General features: G+C 37.3%; 1 protein-coding gene across 1 annotated transcript; it reads left to right on the forward strand.

The window, feature by feature from the left end:
- The first annotated feature begins 12,651 nt into the window (after nucleotides 1-12,651).
- LOC137246906 (uncharacterized) lies at nucleotides 12,652-18,270 on the forward strand. Its single transcript, XM_067777931.1, has 5 exons — nucleotides 12,652-12,833; nucleotides 12,903-12,956; nucleotides 13,048-13,134; nucleotides 13,624-13,780; nucleotides 17,991-18,270. Exons 1-5 carry the CDS (start codon nucleotides 12,786-12,788, stop codon nucleotides 18,176-18,178), a joined length of 534 nt encoding a protein of 177 aa, XP_067634032.1. The 5' UTR covers nucleotides 12,652-12,785; the 3' UTR covers nucleotides 18,179-18,270.
- Nucleotides 18,271-19,295: the final 1,025 nt, after the last annotated feature.

Raw genomic sequence — 19,295 nt, forward strand, 5'->3', positions numbered from 1 at the left:
CACATATAGAACTAAGGCCCACTCCTTTTTAAAATACTCATTAACACCTTTCATTTGATACCCATATCGTACAAACAAATTCTAGAGTCGCCCCTGGTCCACCTTTATGGCGATATTTCGAAAAGGCGTCCACCTTAAGAACTAAGGTCCACGCCCTTTTAAAATACTCATTAACACCTTTCATTTGATACCCATATCGTACAAACAAATTCTAGAGTCACCCCTGGTCCACGTTTAGGGCGATATCCCGAAAAGGCATCCACCTATAGAACTAAGGCCGACGCCCTTTTAAAATACTCATTAACACCTTTCATTTGATACCCATATAGTACAAACAAATTCTAGAGTCACCCCTGGTCCACGTTTATGGTGATATCTCGAAAAGGCGTCCACATATAGAACTAAGGCCCACTCCTTTTTAAAATACTCATTAACACCTTTCATTTGATACCCATATCGTACAAACAAATTCTAGAGTCGCCCCTGGTCCACCTGTATGGCGATATTTCGAAAAGGCGTCCACCTATAGAACTAAGGCGCACGCCCTTTTAAAATACTCATTAACACCTTTCATTTGATATCCATATCGTACAAACAAATTCTAGAGTCACCCCTGGTCTACCTTTATGGCGATATCTCGAAAAGGCGTCCACCTATAGAACTAAGGCCCACTCCCTTTTAAAACACTTATTAACACCTTTCGTTTGATACCCATATTGTACAAACGCATTCTAGAGTCAACCCTGGTCCACTTTTATAACGATATTCCGAAAAGGCGTCCACCTATAGAACTAAGGCCCACTCCCTTTTAAAACACTTATTAACACCTTTCGTTTGATACCCATATTGTACAAACGCATTCTAGAGTCAACCCTGGTCCACTTTTATAACGATATTCCGAAAAGGCGTCCACCTATAGAACTAGGGCCCACTCCCTTTCAAAATACTCATTAACACCTTTCATTTGATACCCATATAGTACAAACAAATTCTAGAGTCACCCCTGGTCCACCTTTATGGCGATATTTCGAAAAGGCGTCCACCTATAGAACTAAGTCCACGCCCTTTTAAAATACTCATTAACATCTTTCATTTGATACCCATATCGTACAAACAAATTCTAGAGTCACCCCTGGTCCACCTTTATGGCGATATCTCGAAAAGGCATCCATCCACCTATAGAACTAACGCCCACGCCCTTTTAAAATACACATTAACACCTTTCGTTTGATACCCATATCGTACAAACAAATTCTAGAGTCACCCCTGGTCCACGTTTATGGCGATATCTCGAAAAGGCATCCACCTATAGAACTAAGGCCGACGCCCTTTTAAAATACTCATTAACACCTTTCATTTGATACCCATATAGTACAAACAAATTCTAGAGTCACCCCTGGTCCACGTTTACGGCGATATCTCGAAAAGGCGTCCACATATAGAACTAAGGCCCACTCCTTTTTAAAATACTCATTAACACCTTTCATTTGATACCCATATCGTACAAACAAATTCTAGAGTCACCCCTGGTCCACCTTTATGGCGATATTTCGAAAAGGCGTCCACCTATAGAACTAAGGACCACGCCCTTTTAAAAAACTCATTAACATCTTTCATTTGATACCCATATCGTACAAACAAATTCTAGAGTCACCCCTGGTCCACCTTTATGGCGATATCTCGAAAAGGCATCCATCCACCTATAGAACTAACGCCCACGCCCTTTTAAAATACACATTAACACCTTTCGTTTGATACCCATATAGTACAAACAAATTCTAGAGTCACCCCTGGTCCACCTTTATGGCGATATCTCGAAAAGGCGTGCACATATAGAACTAAGGCCCACGCCCTCTTAAAATACTCATTAACACCTTTCATTTGATACTCATATCGTACAAACAAATTCTAGAGCCACCCCTGATCCATCTTTATGGCGATATCTCGAAACGGCGTCCATCTATAGAACTAAGGCCCACGCCCTTTTAAAATACTCATTAATACCTTTCATTTGATACCCATATCGTACAAAATAAATTCTAGAGTCACCCCTGGTCCACCTTTATGGCGATATCTCGAAACGGCGTCCATCTATAGAACTTAGGCCCACGCCCTTTTAAAATACTCATTAATACCTTTCATTTGATACCCATATCGTACAAAATAAATTCTAGAGTCACCCCTGGTCCACCTTTATGACGATATCTCGAAAAGGCGTCCACCTATAGAACTTAGGCCCACTCCCTTTTAAAATTATCATAAACACATTTCATTTGATACCCATATCGTACAAACAAATTCTAGAGTCAGGCCTGGTCCACCTTTATGGCGATATCCCTAGATGGCGTCCATCTATAGAACTATGGTCCACTTCCTCTTAAAATCCTCTTTAATACCTTCCATTTGATACACATGTCATACAAACATATTCCAGGGTTACCCTAGGTTCTTTTTACAACATGGTGATTTTCCCTTACTTTGTCTCCACAGCTCTCAACTGAGTAGGTAATGTTCGGTTACACCCGATCTTAGCCTTCCTTACTTGTTTAATCAAATATTTTTGCATGTTGTTTATAGTTTTATGAATGACGTCTTGAATAAAAAAACAATAAACTTTACTCTTTAGTGAAAGTCGTTTACCTCTAACTCTTTTCAGTAACATGAACGAATCGCGAATTACTACATATGTGACCCGGTCTATGAAAAGGTGGCTTATGACTCAAAAAAGAAATTCCCACAAACAGCTGTTAACAGCTGTAGTCTTTTTTTTTGCGAGAAACAGCTGTAAACAGCTGTTTTTTTTAGTCATAAGCCACCTTTTCATAGACCGGGTCACATATATCGAATGATAGTATAGCGAACTGCTATATCATTTCAAGTCGCGTGATTTCTAGAACAAGCCTATATATAGGGAAAACGAGTTTTTGAATGAGCTAAGCCTGAAATTTAAACACCACAGTTTTGTATTTTCTCTACAGATTTGGTTTTTCAACTTATACACAGTTTACATATAATGAGATTATCTTCATCTAATCTCCTTATCGGTCGTTAAATAACTAGATTTCCCATATAAACTTTTCCCTTCGATAATCGATAATTAAAAACTAGTTTTAGAGGTGGCGATTTTGTTTCCCATCTTAGAACCATCCCTAACTGAAAGCACAAAATAAAAGGGAAACGTTGACATTTCACAGCTACATAATAATATAGTTTCATTCGCGTTTAAAATCTCGTCGTGTAAGGTTTGGCTGAAATTCCTTGCAGCTCAACCACATGAAAAATATACTACCGATGGTCACCGAGGGGAGTTGTAGAAAATGGGTCACGTAGTTTGGGTACGTTCCCGAAGCAGTGACGTGAATTCACGTCAATAATTCAATAATTATGTCTACACATACGCGTGCACGCGGCGGAGAAGCAACGCACAAGCACATGCAGATATCTTATCTGAAATGTTCCTAAAGGTATGCAATTGTGATTGTGGAAGTGTTGCTCACACATACAAGCGCATGGGGTATAGGAGAAGCTATAAAAATTATACATCTGTAGCTGTAGCTGAGAAATTTATAACTAACTAGTAAGTTCTAGAATTAGAAAAGCCTAGAAATATGCAACGAGGAGGTCGGACAGTATAAAAGGGCGACAACAGTGGAGGCGAGGAATCATTTTGATTTAAGCTATCGGTCAGTTTGGTTATTAAGCAAGCTAGTTGCAAAGTATAAGTGTTATTGTGAAGTACTTTAATAAAGGTCATTTTTCCATTATTCAATATTGGAGTTATTTATTCAACAGTTTAGTGATTCGAACTTAGCAGAAGGTTGCAAATAAGGGAAATTGCAAGAGAATTCGTTACAATATGTATAAAACCTTCGTTTTATACGAATTTTAGTGGCAAATACATATAATTGCATTCAAATATTATTATAATGTTAAAATAATAAATTTAAAACAATGTAAATTTAAACATATAACATACATTTATGTATGAGCTATCGTTTTATATGGGCAAATCCCACAAAAATTTTACTTTTTTTGGATACTCGAGTGTTACACACGGGCAAAAAACTTAAGGCCAGAAAAAAGTACAAGGATATTAAGTTTGACCTTTTGACTATCCGATCTGATGATTTTAAGAATCAAGAAAGTTGATAGTAAGTTTTTGCAGAACTCCTAAACGTAAAAAACGTCGATTTTTACACTCTTTCTTTTCTTTGATTTTTTATACTCAGTTGAGCAGAGCTCACAGAGTATATTAAGTTTGATTGGATAACGGTTGGTTGTACATATATAAAGGAATCGAGATAGATATAGACTTCCATATATCAAAATAATCAGGATCGAAAAAAAATTTGATTGAGCCATGTCCGTCCGTCCGTCCGTCCGTCCGTCCGTCCGTCCGTTAACACGATAACTTGAGTAAATTTTGAGGTATCTTGATCAAATTTGGTATGTAGGTTCCTGAGCACTCATCTCAGATCGCTATTTAAAATGAACGATATCGGACTATAACCACGCCCACTTTTTCGATATCGAAAATTTCGAAAAACCGAAAAAGTGCGATAACTCATTACAAAAGACAGATAAAGCGACGAAACTTGGTAGATGGGTTGACGTTATGACGCAGAATAGAAAATTAGTAAGATTTTGGACAATGGGCGTGGCCCCGCCCACGTTTACAAGAAGGTAATTTAAAAGTTTTGCAAGCTGTAATTTGGCAGTCGTTGAAGATATCATGATGAAATTTGGCAGGAACGTTACTACTATTACTCTATATGTGCTAAATAAAAATTAGCAAAATTGGATTAAGAACACGCCCACTTTTTAAAAAAAAATTTTTTTTAATTCAAATTTTAACAAAAAATTTAATATCTTTACTGTATATAAGTAAATTAAGTCAAAATTCAACTCCAGTAATGATATGATGCAACAAAATACAAAAATAAAAGAAAATTTCAAAATGGGCGTGGCTCCGCCCATTTTCATTTAGTTTGTCTAAAATACTTTTATTGCCATAAGTCGAACAAAAATTTACCAATCCTTCTCAAATTTGGTAGGAGCATAGATTCTATGACGGTAACTGTTCTCTGTGAAAATGGGCGAAATCTGTGGAAGCCACGCCCAGTTTTTATACACAGTCCACCGTCTGTCCTTCCGCTCGGCCATTAACACAATAACTTGAGCAAAATCCGATATATCTTTACTAAACTTAGCCCACGTACTTACCTGATCTCACTTTTTCTTGGTATAAAAAATGGGCGAAATCTGACCATAACCACGCCCACTTTATCGATATCGAAAATTACGAAAAATGAAAAAAATGCCATAATTCTATACCAAATACGAAAAAAGGGATGAAACATGGTAACTGGATTGGTTTGTTGACGCAAAATATAACTTTGGAAAAATCTTTGTAAAATGGGTGTGACACCTACCATATTAAGTAGAAGAAAATGAAAAAGTTCTACAAAGCGAAATCAACAGCCCTTGGAATCTTGGCAGGAATACTGTTAGTGGTATTGCATATATAAATAAATTAGCAGTACCCGACAGATGATTTTCTGGATCACCTGGTCCACATTTTGGTGGATATCACGAGAACGCCTTCACATATACATCTAAGGGCCACTCGCTTTTAAAACCCTCATTAATACCTTTAATTTGATATCCATATCGTACAAAAACATACCAGAGTCACCCCTGTCCCACCCTAATGGCGATATCTCGAAAAGGCGTCCACCTATAGAACTAATGCCCCCTCTCTCTTAAAATGCTCAGTAACACCTTTCGTTTGATACCCATATCGTACAAACATTCTAGAGTAACCCCTGGCCCGCCCTAATGGCGATATCTCGAAAAGGCGTCCACCTATAGACCTAGTGTCCACTCCCTCTTAAAATGCTCAGTAACACCTTTCGTTTGATACCCATATCGTACAAACATTCTAGAGTCACCCCTGGCCCACCCTAATGGCAATATCTCGAAAAGGCGTCCACCTATAGACCTAATGCCCACTCCCTCTTAAAATGCTCAGTAACAGCTTTCGTTTGATACCCATATCGTACAAACATTCTAGAGTCACACCTGGCCCACCCTAATGGCGATATTTCGAAAAGGCGTCCACCTATAGAACTAAGGATTACTCCCTTTTAAAATACTCATTACCACCTTTCATTTGATACCCATATCGTACAAACACATTCTAGAGTCACCCTGGCCCACCCTAATGGCGATATCTCGAAAAGGCGTCCACCTATAGACCTAATGTCCACTCCCTCTTAAAATGCTCAGTAACACCTTTCGTTTGATACCCATATCGTACAAACATTCTAGAGTCACCCCTGGCCCACCCTAATGGCGATATCTCGAAAAGGCGTCCACCTATAGACCTAATGTACACTCCCTCTTAAAATGCTCAGTAACACCTTTCGTTTGATACCCATATCATACAAACATTCTAGAGTCACCCCTGTCCCACCCTAATGGCGATATCTCGAAAAGGCGTCCACCTATAGACCTAATGCCCACTCCCTCTTAAAATGCTCAGTAACACCTTTCGTTTGATACCCATATCGTACAAACATTCTAGAGTCACACCTGGCCCACCCTAATGGCGATATCTCGAAAAGGCGTCCACCTATAGAACTAAGGATTACTCCCTTTTAAAATACTCATTACCACCTTTCATTTGATACCCATATCGTACAAACACATTCTAGAGTCACTCTGGCCCACCCTAATGGCGATATCTCGAAAAGGCGTCCACCTATAGACCTAATGCCCACTCCCTCTTAAAATGCTCAGTAACACCTTTCGTTTGATACCCATACCGTACAAACATTCTAGAGTCACCCTTGGTCCAGCTTTATGGCGATATCTCGAAAAGGCGTCCACCTATAGAACTAAGGATTACTCCCTTTTAAAATACTCATTACCACCTTTCATTTGATACCCATATCGTACAAACACATTCTAGAGTCACCCTGGCCCACCCTAATGGCGATATCTCGAAAAGGCGTCCACCTATAGACCTAATGCCCACTCCCTCTTAAAATGCTCAGTAACACCTTTCGTTTGATACCCATATCGTACAAACATTCTAGAGTCACCCTTGGTCCACCTTTATGGCGATATCTCGAAAAGGCGTCCACCTATAGAACTAAGGATTACTCCCTTTTAAAATACTCCTTACCACCTTTCATTTGATACCCATATCGTACAAACACATTCTAGAGTCACCCCTGGCCCACCCTAATGGCGATATCTCGAAAAGGCGTCCACCTATAGACCTAATGCCCACTCCCTCTTAAAATGCTCAGTAACACCTTTCGTTTGATACCCATATCGTACAAACATTCTAGAGTCACCCCTGGCCCACCCTAATGGCGATATCTCGAAAGGGCGTCCACCTATAGACATAATGCCCACTCCCTCTTAAAATGCTCAGTAACACCTTTCGTTTGATGCACATATCGTACAAACACATTCTAGAGTCACCCCTGGCCCACCCTAATGACGATATCTCGAAAAGGCGTCCACCTATAGACCTCATGCCCACTCCCTCTTAAAATGCTCAGTAACACCTTTCGTTTGATACCCATACCGTACAAACATTCTAGAGTCACCCCTGGCCCACCCTAATGGCGATATCTCGAAAAGGCGTCCACCTATAGACCTAATGCCCACTCCCTCTTAAAATGCTCAGTAACACCTTTCATTTGATTCCCATATCGTACAAACACATTCTAGAGACACCCCTGGTCCACCTTTATGGCGATATCTCGAAACGGCGTCCACCTATGGAACTAAGGATCACTCCTTTTCAAAATACTCATTAACAGCTTTCATTTGATACCCATATCGTACAAACACATTATAGAATCACCCCTGGTCCACCTTAATGGGGACATCTCGAAAAGGCGTCCACCGATAGACCTAAGGCCCACTCCCTCTTAAAATGCTCAGTAACACCTTTCATTTGATACCTATATCGTACAAACAAATTCTAGAGTCAGCCCTGGTCTACCTTTATGGCGATATCCCTAAATGGCGTTCATCCATAGAACTATGGCCTATTCTCTCTTAAAATACTCTTTAATACCTTTCATTTGATACACATGTTATACAACCACATTCCAGGGTTACCCCAGATTGATTTTCCTTATTTTGTCTCCATAGCTCTCAACTGAGTATGTTATGTTCGGTTACACCCGAACTTAGCTTTCCTTACTTGTTTTTTTTTTGAATTTTTTCGACAAAATTTTGAGGCATCGCTGAAACGCTATGGAATTTAAACTGAATGCTGTTTTTGAGACGGAGATTCTAAAAGTATGAGCAAAATTAATGTTCCCCTCCAATACTCAAAACTATCATCAATCAAATTAGCGATACTTTTTTTTTTGCCATTTTCAATATTGACAGTTTCTTGCTTATAACTTTTTAAGGCAACTGAGTATTGAAATTTGGATTATGCACGATAATAGCCTATCAGGGACTTAAAATACCTGGGCCTTCAAATTCGATGTGCCCCTTTCAGTTTTGAAGGTAGAGGCAGAAAAGTGGAAGCGCTTGGTTGCGTAAATTTTTTTCAGGAGCATGTTTTTTTGTGGGCACAGCTACAACTTTACGTTTATCACTTCATACCTAGAGATGGGAAATAAGTAAATACCCAAATGGTAAATACCCGGTAAATTGGGTATATATGGTATAAATGGGTAGATACCCAAATATTTACCCAAAAGAAGGGTAAACATAATCTTTTGGAAAATATGGGAAACAAACACACAAATTCAATCCAAAATGTACCCAATTTGTCCTATATTGGTTTGTAGTTAGCCATTACGCTATCGGTTGAATTAGTTTTAATCTGTAATCCAGCGTTTTTCAAAAATATTTAGCCAATAATACATCCGTTGTAAAAATTTAAGTTTACCCAGTAAACAATTTAAGTCAAACAAGAGTCGGATAAATATCTAAATTGGAACGTTTACAGTCGGTATGTGCTCATTTGGGATGCTGTAACCAATGTACTTCCTTCTTGCAATGGTCGTCCTATATGAGCCTATTAACATATATCATTTGAGCCTAAATAAGAGGCCGACATATGTCTTAAAAGCCTTTTAAACAGCTCATATTATACTCTACTGGAACTCACCGACGTCATTTTTAACTCTAATAAACTCTGGTTATATGAGACCTATATGGCCTATTTATTAGGCATCGTCAGCGCTTTTTGGGGCCACATATAGTTCGACACACCTGAACAGAGCGTGGCAGCTTTGCGGTCAAATTAAAGATGTCGAGAAGCATCCATGAGCGGAAAAACGTCGATGCTTATACAAAAAAAGAATAGCAAGGGTAACTATAATGTACAAATGTAATTCATTTTGTATTAAAATGAAAAATTGTCGTAACAAAGTTTCAAAATTTGTTCCAAACTCGCTGTGACGAACATAAATAGTTGATAAATGATAATTTTTGCATGCTAGGTTAGGAGCTTTTAGGCCGTTAAATAAAAGCAAAAATAACATTTTCTTTTACCCTCCTACGCGTTTCGACGCTTTTCCTATTCCTACATTGCCCACTTATATTGGATTCGTTTCGGATTCTTGAATTACGAGCGCCGTGAGTATGTTTGAAGGGAGCTTTGTTTGCGTAAATATGTGTACCCTATAAACATTCTCTTACAGTTCTGGAGTTCAATGTGGGTCCGAAAAATATCAGCTTCAAAAATGCTATCACCTTAAAGCCTTTTATGACTCCAATTTGATGAAATTATGAACAAACGAAAAATATTAAAATCAGTACTCTAGGCAGCTCTAGAATAAAAACTCAGAAATTTTTCTACGACAATTTATTCTAAATAAATAAATAATTCAACTAATACTTATTTCATTTCTATCTTATCCTCATGGGAGTTTAATCACAACAATTTTCTCCCCTATGTTTTCCGCTTCGGATATATGTCCAAAATTCTTCCTAAACGCCCTGAAGTAGTGTCATTAAAAGACTCAAAATTAGCAGTATACGACGCCAATAAGGCTCATGTATTATATCGCAAGGAGGCCTGTATAAGACTTATGTTAAAGGCAAAATATGAGCATATAGCATTTGCTTCAGGCTCTTAAATGAGTTCATAACGAGTGCAAACGATCCAAAGTTTGGGCTCCTTTCAGATTAATTGTTGACTCCGAGTGTTTGCTGGGTTATATGTTTAAAATCAAAACGAATTTTTTTTAATTTCAAATGACGTATACATTTAATTCAACTGAATTGTAATTCCAAGCAGCCTAGATTCAAATGATTTTTAAATACCCAAACCCAAAAAAAGAAAATACCCATAAAAATGGTCAATACCCGGTAGAATCCCAACTCTATTCATACCCGTTTGTTCATTTTTTCTCTATATACCACCCATCAATTGCCTCATCTTGGAATATTCACGCAAGGAAAGTTATTAATGTTTGTACATGGGGCAAATATACGAAATTTCCGAAAAAATTAGCAATCGCCAAAAAGTGTAGGCATTTTTTTTAAATCAGGTTTTATTTAAAAGTAATTGAATAGAAACACAAATTTTGTACAAAAATTAAAAAAAAAAATGTCTTTTTGACGATTGCCAATTTTTGACGAAAATTTCGTATATTTGCCCCATGTACAAACATCAATAACTTCCCTTGCGTGAATATTCCAAGATGAGGCAATTGATGGTATACTACGGTTGTGTAGAGAAAAAATTAACAAACGGGTATGAAATATTTGACGGTTACCCGGTTTCATATTTTTGCCGATATCTCTAAAACCGGCTTTCGGGTATCAACAAATTTTTTACTTAAACATACTTCGTTCACATATCTATATGTTTTTAAAGTTTCAAAAGAATCGGTAGAAAGGTGTTAAAATAAATGTGTTGCAAAATTTGCAGTAAAAAAATATTTGTCGGTTATTCGGTTTTATATTTTTACCGATATCTACAAAACCGGGTCTCGTGTATCAAAAAAATTTAACATAGCTAACATATATCTCCATATTTTGTTAAAATTTTGATATAATCGGTACAGAAGTGTTGAAATAAATGTATATTTAACATTGCGACCTCAATTTATATATATTTTGCTCGATCTTTTGACTATATTTTTTGGAGGCATTATGTAAGACGACTAACGGTGATGCAATATAGCTCCTATTTACCCCTCAATGTTCCTAACAAAAAGATATTTGCGTGATACCATCACTTCAAAAAACGCGAGTACTCCATAAATAATGTAAGGAATACTCCTTTGGGAGTATAGGAGTATTCCAAAACTAATCTGTAATCATACAAAAAATGTGCTCCATTTAACATTGCGATGTCCTAGGAGAGGAGTAGGTGATCCCACTCTCGCTTTGTTTGTAAGTATTCCATAGAGTACATACGTGAGAGTACTTTCCAAAGTACTTTCACTGTAGTACTCCTTGGAGCACCCACAGAGGATCATATGCCTAAGTACTAAAGAGGAATTGTGTCGGAAAGAATTATCGGAGTGAATAATCCATAAATGTATAGTCATGTACATATGTGACCCGGTCTATGAAAAGGTGGCTTATGACTAAAAAATAAACAGCTGCTAACAGCTCTTTCTCGCAATTTCTTTTTTGAGTCATAAACCACCTTTTCATAGACCGGGTCACATATAATCATTTCACATAAACCTGTTATAATATAAAACCAAATACGACGAAATTTTTCTTACTAAAATAAAAAAAAAATTAAACTGAAAATGGGCGAAAAGATTGGATTATTTACGAGGATATATATGTGTGTTAAAACAAAAAATTTACATAATATCCAATTGACCATAAATCTTGGAATATATGACATACCATTAATATATTATGCCACAGAGGACAATCGGAACAATTAACGGGGTAGTAATTGTCCTTCTACATAAATTTATAGTCATCATATAGAGTTTCACAATCTCTTAAAACTAATCATATTGAATATAACCTAGCGTGGTTCCATCTAAAATACCAATCAAATTGAATATAGCCTGGCGTGGTGCCATTCAAAAATCAACCAAATTGGATATAACCTGGCGTCGTGCCATTCAAAAACCAACCAAATTGAATATAACCTGGCGTGGTGCCATTCAAAAAACAATCAAATTGAATATAACCTGGCGTGGTGCCATTTTAAAACCAATAATATTTTAAAATACGAACAATTACAACAATGAATACCAAATTGCAAGCTGCAACACATGGTTCTGGCCGCTATGGTATTACCATAGTGTACTAGTGACGCCAAAATTACATATAAACTTTTTTACAACAATCTAAAGAAGTAACCATCCGTGACTTAACCTGGCTTTATGGACTAACGTCCGTGCTATTAAACCAAACCAAAAAAAAATAAAATAATCTAGTTTCAGTGATGGGATATATGTTAATGCGTAGATTGAGGATTTGTTGTGAATTAGTGCATGTATAAAAGGTCTAAGGGACAAAATAATAACGCCTCAAAAGAAGAAAACCCTAATATTCACACATCCACATAGAGTGAGAATTATCCGCCGGTAGCTAGATTTCTAAGATACAAAAGATACGCACGCACGATAAGCAAACGATTACGACAGTCTTCAGTTCGAACCGAGGCTCATAAGTGGATTTAGATGAAACAGAAAAACGGGAAGTATCACTAAAATTGTGTGCACTTAATATACTTAGAGTGTGAATTTCAATAAAGTGACTTATAAATAATTTATATTTGAAGTTTCTTTAAAAATTATTATTTTTTTTTTGCAAAGATGTTTCGCAAAACAATGTTGCTTGCTATTTGGATGCTGGCTGGATTCGTAAGCGTTTTTTATAATTTCACACGCAAAGCTCAATTATCTTTAATTAAATCTATCTTTGAATTCCAGTGCCACGCAGAGCAAAAGATCACAACGGAATGCTCAAAACTACCGAAATCAATTGTTTGTTATTAAACGATTTACCTATTTTGAATAAATCCAAATATTTGTTAGTAATTTCTAGTAACATAAATAAAGTAATTTTTTTTACTAGGCCCCCCAAAGTTGCTGCCGTTTTCCGGAACCATTTCAAAATCCCATTTTGGACGAATGTTATAATCTACATAATGACGCTGCACAAGTAAAAATATTAGGGGGACTCATGAAAGCATATAAACTTATAAGGTGTAAAATTATATCCATTTACACACGCTGTTATATGAACGCACCTAGTAATACTATTGATAAACTTGAATGTTTATCAGCTGTATTATTGCCGAACAAATTTTTTTGATTGTTATACAAATTAAAAAATGCCAAGATTAAGTGAAAAATCAAAACTAAAATACATTTACTTGCTGATGTTGGGGATTTCTGATGAAAATGCCTGCTGTAATGTCTGCAAGGTTGCATTCCTTGGAGTTTACCGCGTTTACACAATGAAATGTGCGCGTAAATTTATACAATTTGTGTAAATGATTTTTCATACAAAATTTGACAGCTCGTTTACGCACTAGATAAATTTATACGTTTACACACTTTATAAGGCATTTATACGGTTACATGAGTCCCCCTATTGAAAAAAACAGTGTTTACAAATACCTATCTACTTCGATTTATTTTTATATAGTGCTTTGTGGAATGCCTTTTCAATAGATCCGGAATATGTCATGGAGGAAAATGCAGTTACGAACGTGCAATCGATTACCTTGAGAGTGAAAGTGCTTTACAACAATCGACTTTCAAAGAAATTTATAAACGTGCTTTTAAAAAGTGCATTGCTAAAGGTTAGATGGAAATTTTTTTAATTAACTTTTTTCTTCAACCCTCTTAAGTGGTTATCAAAGGGGCTTTTTGGTAACTTTAGGGTGGCACTCAGAAGTTGTGATTTTTTTCACAAAACTTATTGAATATGGCGTGTTTGTTAAAATATTTAAAAATAAAATAAAATTTATGGCTTCGTTCTGTATTGCGAACGATAGCTCAGACGAACGATTCGCCTCCAAACGATTTCGTCTAACAATGTTATTCTCTATCATTTTCGTTCGGACTTTTCGTTTCTTACTTAATTGCAAATCGGAAAGCGAAATCAGTTATCAAATGAAATGTTGCCATCGTTTGAGGCCTCCTGCGATTTACAACGAGATTGACTTAATTTTGTGTGTGTTAGTGCAGTCGGGTGGCTTCGCGACACACGTATTTGTTGTCGGCTACACGTTGATGAAAATCAAAATTTTTTGATTTTTTCATTTGACGCTTGCTTATTTGATAGTCGCGGGGTATGATTGACAAAACAGCAGTGTTGTATTTAGTTTGTGTCGACATTCAAAATGAACAAGTGCGCGGAAGAACAGCAATTTATATTAAAATTTATTGAAAATTATCAATGTTTACCAGCTTTATGGAATGTAAAGCTTTTATTATTATATAATAAAATTTTTATTAATTTTTTTATTATTTAATAAAACTGCTGTAGTTGCAAGTAAAGAAAATCATCATCCGATGACGACATATTCACGTCCGAACGCTACGATTTCTCAATTCAAATGTTGATTGATGGCTTTTTATTTGTTAGTCGCGGGCAAGCATCAAATACCCGACACGCACACATACAAAACTTCAGTCAATCTCGTTGTAAATCGCAGGAGGCCTTAACATAAAGCCTTCCGCGATTTACAACCAGATTGACTGAATTTTGTGTGCGTTAGTGCAGTCGGGTGGCTTCGTGACACACGTATTTGTTGTCGGCTACACGTTGATGAAAATCAAAAATTTTTGATTTTTTCATTTGACGCTAGCTTATTTGATAGTCGCGGGGTGTGATTGACAAAACGCAGTGTTGTATTTAGTTTGTGTCGACATTCAAAATGAACAAGTGCGCGGAAGAACAGCAATTCATATTAAAATTTATTGAAAATTATCAATGTTTAGCAGCTTTGTGGAATGTAAAGCTTTTATTATTATTTAATAAAATTGTTATTAATTTTTTTATTATTTAATAAAACTGCTGTAGTTGCAAGTAAAAAAATTCATCATCCGATGACGGAATATTCATGTCCGAACGCGACGGTTTCTCAATGCAAATGTTGATTGATGGCTTTTTATTTGATAGTCGCGGGGCAAGCGTCAAATACCCGACACGCACACATACAAAAATTCAGTCAATCTGGTTGTAAATCGCGGAAGGCTTTAATGGCTAGAGTATTTGCACTATAAGCCTTCCGCGATTTACAACCAGATTGACTGAGTTTTTGTATGTGTGCGTGTCGGGTATTTGACGCTTGCCCCGCGACTATCAAATAAAAAGCCATCAATCAACATTTGCATTGAGAAACCGTAGCGTTCGGACGTGAATATGTCGTCATCGGATGATGACTTTTTTTTACTTGCAACTACAGCAGTTTTATTAAATAATAAAAAAATTAATAAAAATTTTATTAAATAATAATAAAAGCTTTTCATTCCATAAAGCTGCTAAACATTGATAATTTTCAATAAATTTTAATATGAATTGCTGTTCTTCCGCGCACTTGTTCATTTTGAATGTCGACACAAACTAAATACAACACTGCGTTTTGTCAATCACACCCCGCGACTATCAAATAAGCTAGCGTCAAATGAAAAAATCAAAAATTTTTGATTTTCATCAACGTGTAGCCGACAACAAATACGTGTGTCACGAAGCCACCCGACTGCACTAACACACACAAAATTCAGTCAATCTGGTTGTAAATCGCGGAAGGCTCATACAAAAATTCAGTCAATCTGGTTGTAAATCGCAGAAGGCTTTTAATCTCTGAGGCGAAACGAACGTTCGGTTTGTAATAGAGAATGAGGCCCTTAATTTCGTGAGTTGAACCCGTTTTGTGTCATACGATCCGTGATCAAAGTAAATTTTTTAAATTGCCATAGCTCTGAAATGTTGGTAACGTTTTACAAGACGGTGCACCACCTAATTTTTATCAAAATTATCAAAGGTGTTATCAAAAGACGCAGCTCGACCTCCGTTTTTAGAATCCGAAAGCGAAAATTAAAATTTTTATTTCTGTCAAATGATATAAGCAAAAATCGGATCAACTTTTCATGTGGTTGTTGTTTTTTGCCAGACTTAGTGTACACACACACACACACAAATGCAGAAAAGTGTTCTGCGCGCATTTAGTTTTGATTCCGAAACAGGCGTCGGACCCACCAGGGTTATTTTTTTTAAATCGCGGCCGAAGGCCGCCAACGCAGACAGATATTCTGTGCAAAAAAGCTATGGATGGGGCCCAATATTTCAGACCCTCTCGGGGTCATTACACGTTTTTTTGTAAATAACTTTCTACATAAATAAAATTTTTGATTTCCGCTTTCGCATTCTTAAAACGGAGGTCGAGACGCGTCTTTTGATACCTGCTTTGATAATTTTTGATAAAAATTAGGTGTTGCACCATCTTGTAAAACGTTATCGAAATGTTTAATAGGATTAGGGACATATATGAAATGGTGGCTACCAGTATTCATTAGATCCATAATTCAAAAAACATTTATTGGCGAAATTCCGATTATGTTGCGTTCCACTATGCTACAGAAGTTTGCAATATAATGATGCTGAGATATGCAACCGAAAAAATATACCCATATGCGTAAACAGTGCGCGTGTAGTTCTGAAGCTTCTGAGTGTAATATTGAGATGATTTTGGCGAGTATTCCCGGGGGTTTTTAGGTGTCATTTGGGCGTAATTTCTGGGACACCCTGGGATCCTTCCGGGGTCTCTTGGGTAAATGTTTGGGTAATTTCGGGGATTCGCTCGAGGTCTTCTTGAGATCTTTTGGGGTCCATACCAGGCGTTCCCTCGCGATCCTCTTGGAGTTTTTGGGGATAATTTCGGGGGTAGTTTCGGGGCCCTCCCGGGGTCTTTGGAAGGTGATTTCAGCATGGCTTTGGCGACTCCCTCGGGGTCATTTGGGGGTCGTTCCGGGATTATTTTGGGGACTCCCTCGTGGTCCTCCCGGGGTCATTAGGGCGTCGTTCCGGGATCTTTTTGGTGACTCCTTAATAAGGGAGTTAAGGATTTTGCGCAAAAGCATCAGCGTCATTGCACTGCATACTTCCCTAGCATATTTATTACAGTACACTAACAAAATATGCGGCTATGCATTTGCTACGTCATTGCAAAAATGCAACATCAAAAACCGTAGTTTATATTTTCATTATTAGATAGCAAATAGAGTGAAAAAGTTTCTCCCGATCCTTAGCTTGTATTTGTTATTGCTATTACACAAAATTCTGAGCTCCTTATTATAGTTTTTAAGCATCTTTTGACAGTTTCATATTCATCTTTTGAATGAAATTGCTTTTCGATATGTGATCGTATAACACGATACGTGCCCTGGTTTGGTTTTGTAGAGACTATAAAGTTTTCCGCTACTATATTTTTCAATTTAATCAATTGTTTAAAGTGCTTATCATGAAATTTTAGGCAATTTTTACTGAAATCTGCAATCGGTAAGTTCTCTCCGGAGATAGTCTTTTTTCTAGTTTCAAGTCATAAAGTTTGTTAATATCCCTAAAACAGTTCTCTATTATTTCACTGGAGGTAGTACAATTACGGGTTTTATTTAAATGGAGTAGATACAATTTCATCACTGGCGTAGAATCGATACATCCGTGATCGGCTGAAGTGAATCCATGATCACACGTAACAGTTTGGTCCCCTTGGTCCAAATTGATACAAATTTTTTAAAATTTCTTGGAAAAAATATTTTTTTTTCATACTTAACTTGATTGGCGCTTAACCGTTTTTACGGTTTTAGCCACCAAACCTGTCGTCAGTGGCTTCTTTGTTGGGCTCGCTGGAGCCCATTGGTAATACCAGGGGAATCAAAATCGTTAAATCAGTTATAAAAATATATTTGGCTCACCCTAATATCCATAATCCTACACAAAAAATTTACTATGCACTATATATTTACATACTTATATTTGCATACTTTTATGTTTTTCAATATTAGCAAATGATGTTCTCGGAAATATGGTAAAACGATTTAGCCGTCAAGGATGTCATCCAATCCCAGAAATCATGCGATTTTGTGTACGTAACGAAATGTTTACTTCCTGCCCTCATGGTTACTGGAACGAGAAGGTGTCGGCTTGCAGTAGGAAACGAGATTTTATACGAAATTGCATAAAAGATAAGTAAATATATACAATATATATATGTAAAAAAGAAAACAGTGCAACTTAATGAATATATGTAAATTAAAAAAAAAATAATAATAAACCTGACTAGAAGTGTTTTTAAGAATCTCTAAAAGTGTATTTCATGCTTTTCGTAAGGGGCCCCTAAAATCCCAATCACTTACGCAGGTTGGATGTTGAGCTTGGAGTCCGCCACGTAGAAACGTCTACCATTGAAAAGCTGTTTAACAAACTTCGGATAAGATCTATTTTGCAGTTGATAATCACTGCAACCATGTTAAGGACTACGATTTGAGAGCAGAACGACTTGGGCAGAACACTTAAGCACCTTGCGAAGGAAACTTGAAGCAAAATGTGATGACATCGAAAAGCTTCAGATGCTAGCTTATTGCAGCAGAAAATACGGAGGATGACGGATGGTTTCAAGACAGAGTGTGGAGAGATTACTCATTGTTATGCATATAGCGCTAGTTATGGTTAATCCGGTACTCCAAACCCTGATGACGCAGTACAAGCTCCACCGATTATGACGAATTGAGAATAACAACCCCAGCGGGTTAGGGGGTTAGAATATACCCGCGGTAGGTATGCCTGTCGTAAGAGGCAGCTAAACTACCAGATTCAAGGGGCTGTGTAGCGTAACCCTTCAGGTTGCCAGCGCTATAGCTTCTCCTAACCTAATTGTCAACCTCACCTATCCGAGGCGAATCCTGTTTCACTAACAGACGAGGCTTTGGCGACCCCAAGCTCCTCGTGGAACTTGGGGGTGGGGAGAGAGGGATGGTTTGAAGGTTTACGTAGCCATATAAATTGGTCCCGAGATGGTCGGGCTAGCACCTTAATGGTGCTGTGTTACCGGAGCGTACCGGATCTGTATCCGGCAAAGGACCATCACATCGATGACACTCCTCAAAGCCTTCGGGGAGTAACCTTATCGCTACAACAACAACAACAACAATTGAGAATAACAATATTCCGCCTAAAAAATTACTAAGTGAGGACTGACAGTAGAGCTCTCGAATAGTTGGTGAAGATAAAGCCGGACGCACTTGATTACTTGCCTGCATATTGGAATTTAAGTGGGATCTGCGTGCTGATGTGACCTTTCAATAAGCCTT

Source organism: Eurosta solidaginis, chromosome 3, assembly GCF_040869045.1.
Source record: "Eurosta solidaginis isolate ZX-2024a chromosome 3, ASM4086904v1, whole genome shotgun sequence".
Taxonomy (NCBI): Eukaryota; Metazoa; Arthropoda; class Insecta; order Diptera; family Tephritidae; genus Eurosta; species Eurosta solidaginis.

What these genes read in the sequence shown, in the direction of transcription:
- LOC137246906 (XM_067777931.1), top strand. Translation starts at nt 12,786, where the DNA reads ATGTTTCGCAAAACAATGTTGCTTGCTATTTGGATGCTGGCTGGATTC. An exon ending in TTTGGATGCTGGCTGGATTC is followed by an intron (nt 12,834 to 12,902) that starts GTAAGCGTTTTT and finishes TTTGAATTCCAG; the next exon opens with TGCCACGCAGAGCAAAAGAT. An exon ending in TACATAATGACGCTGCACAA is followed by an intron (nt 13,135 to 13,623) that starts GTAAAAATATTA and finishes ATTTTTATATAG; the next exon opens with TGCTTTGTGGAATGCCTTTT.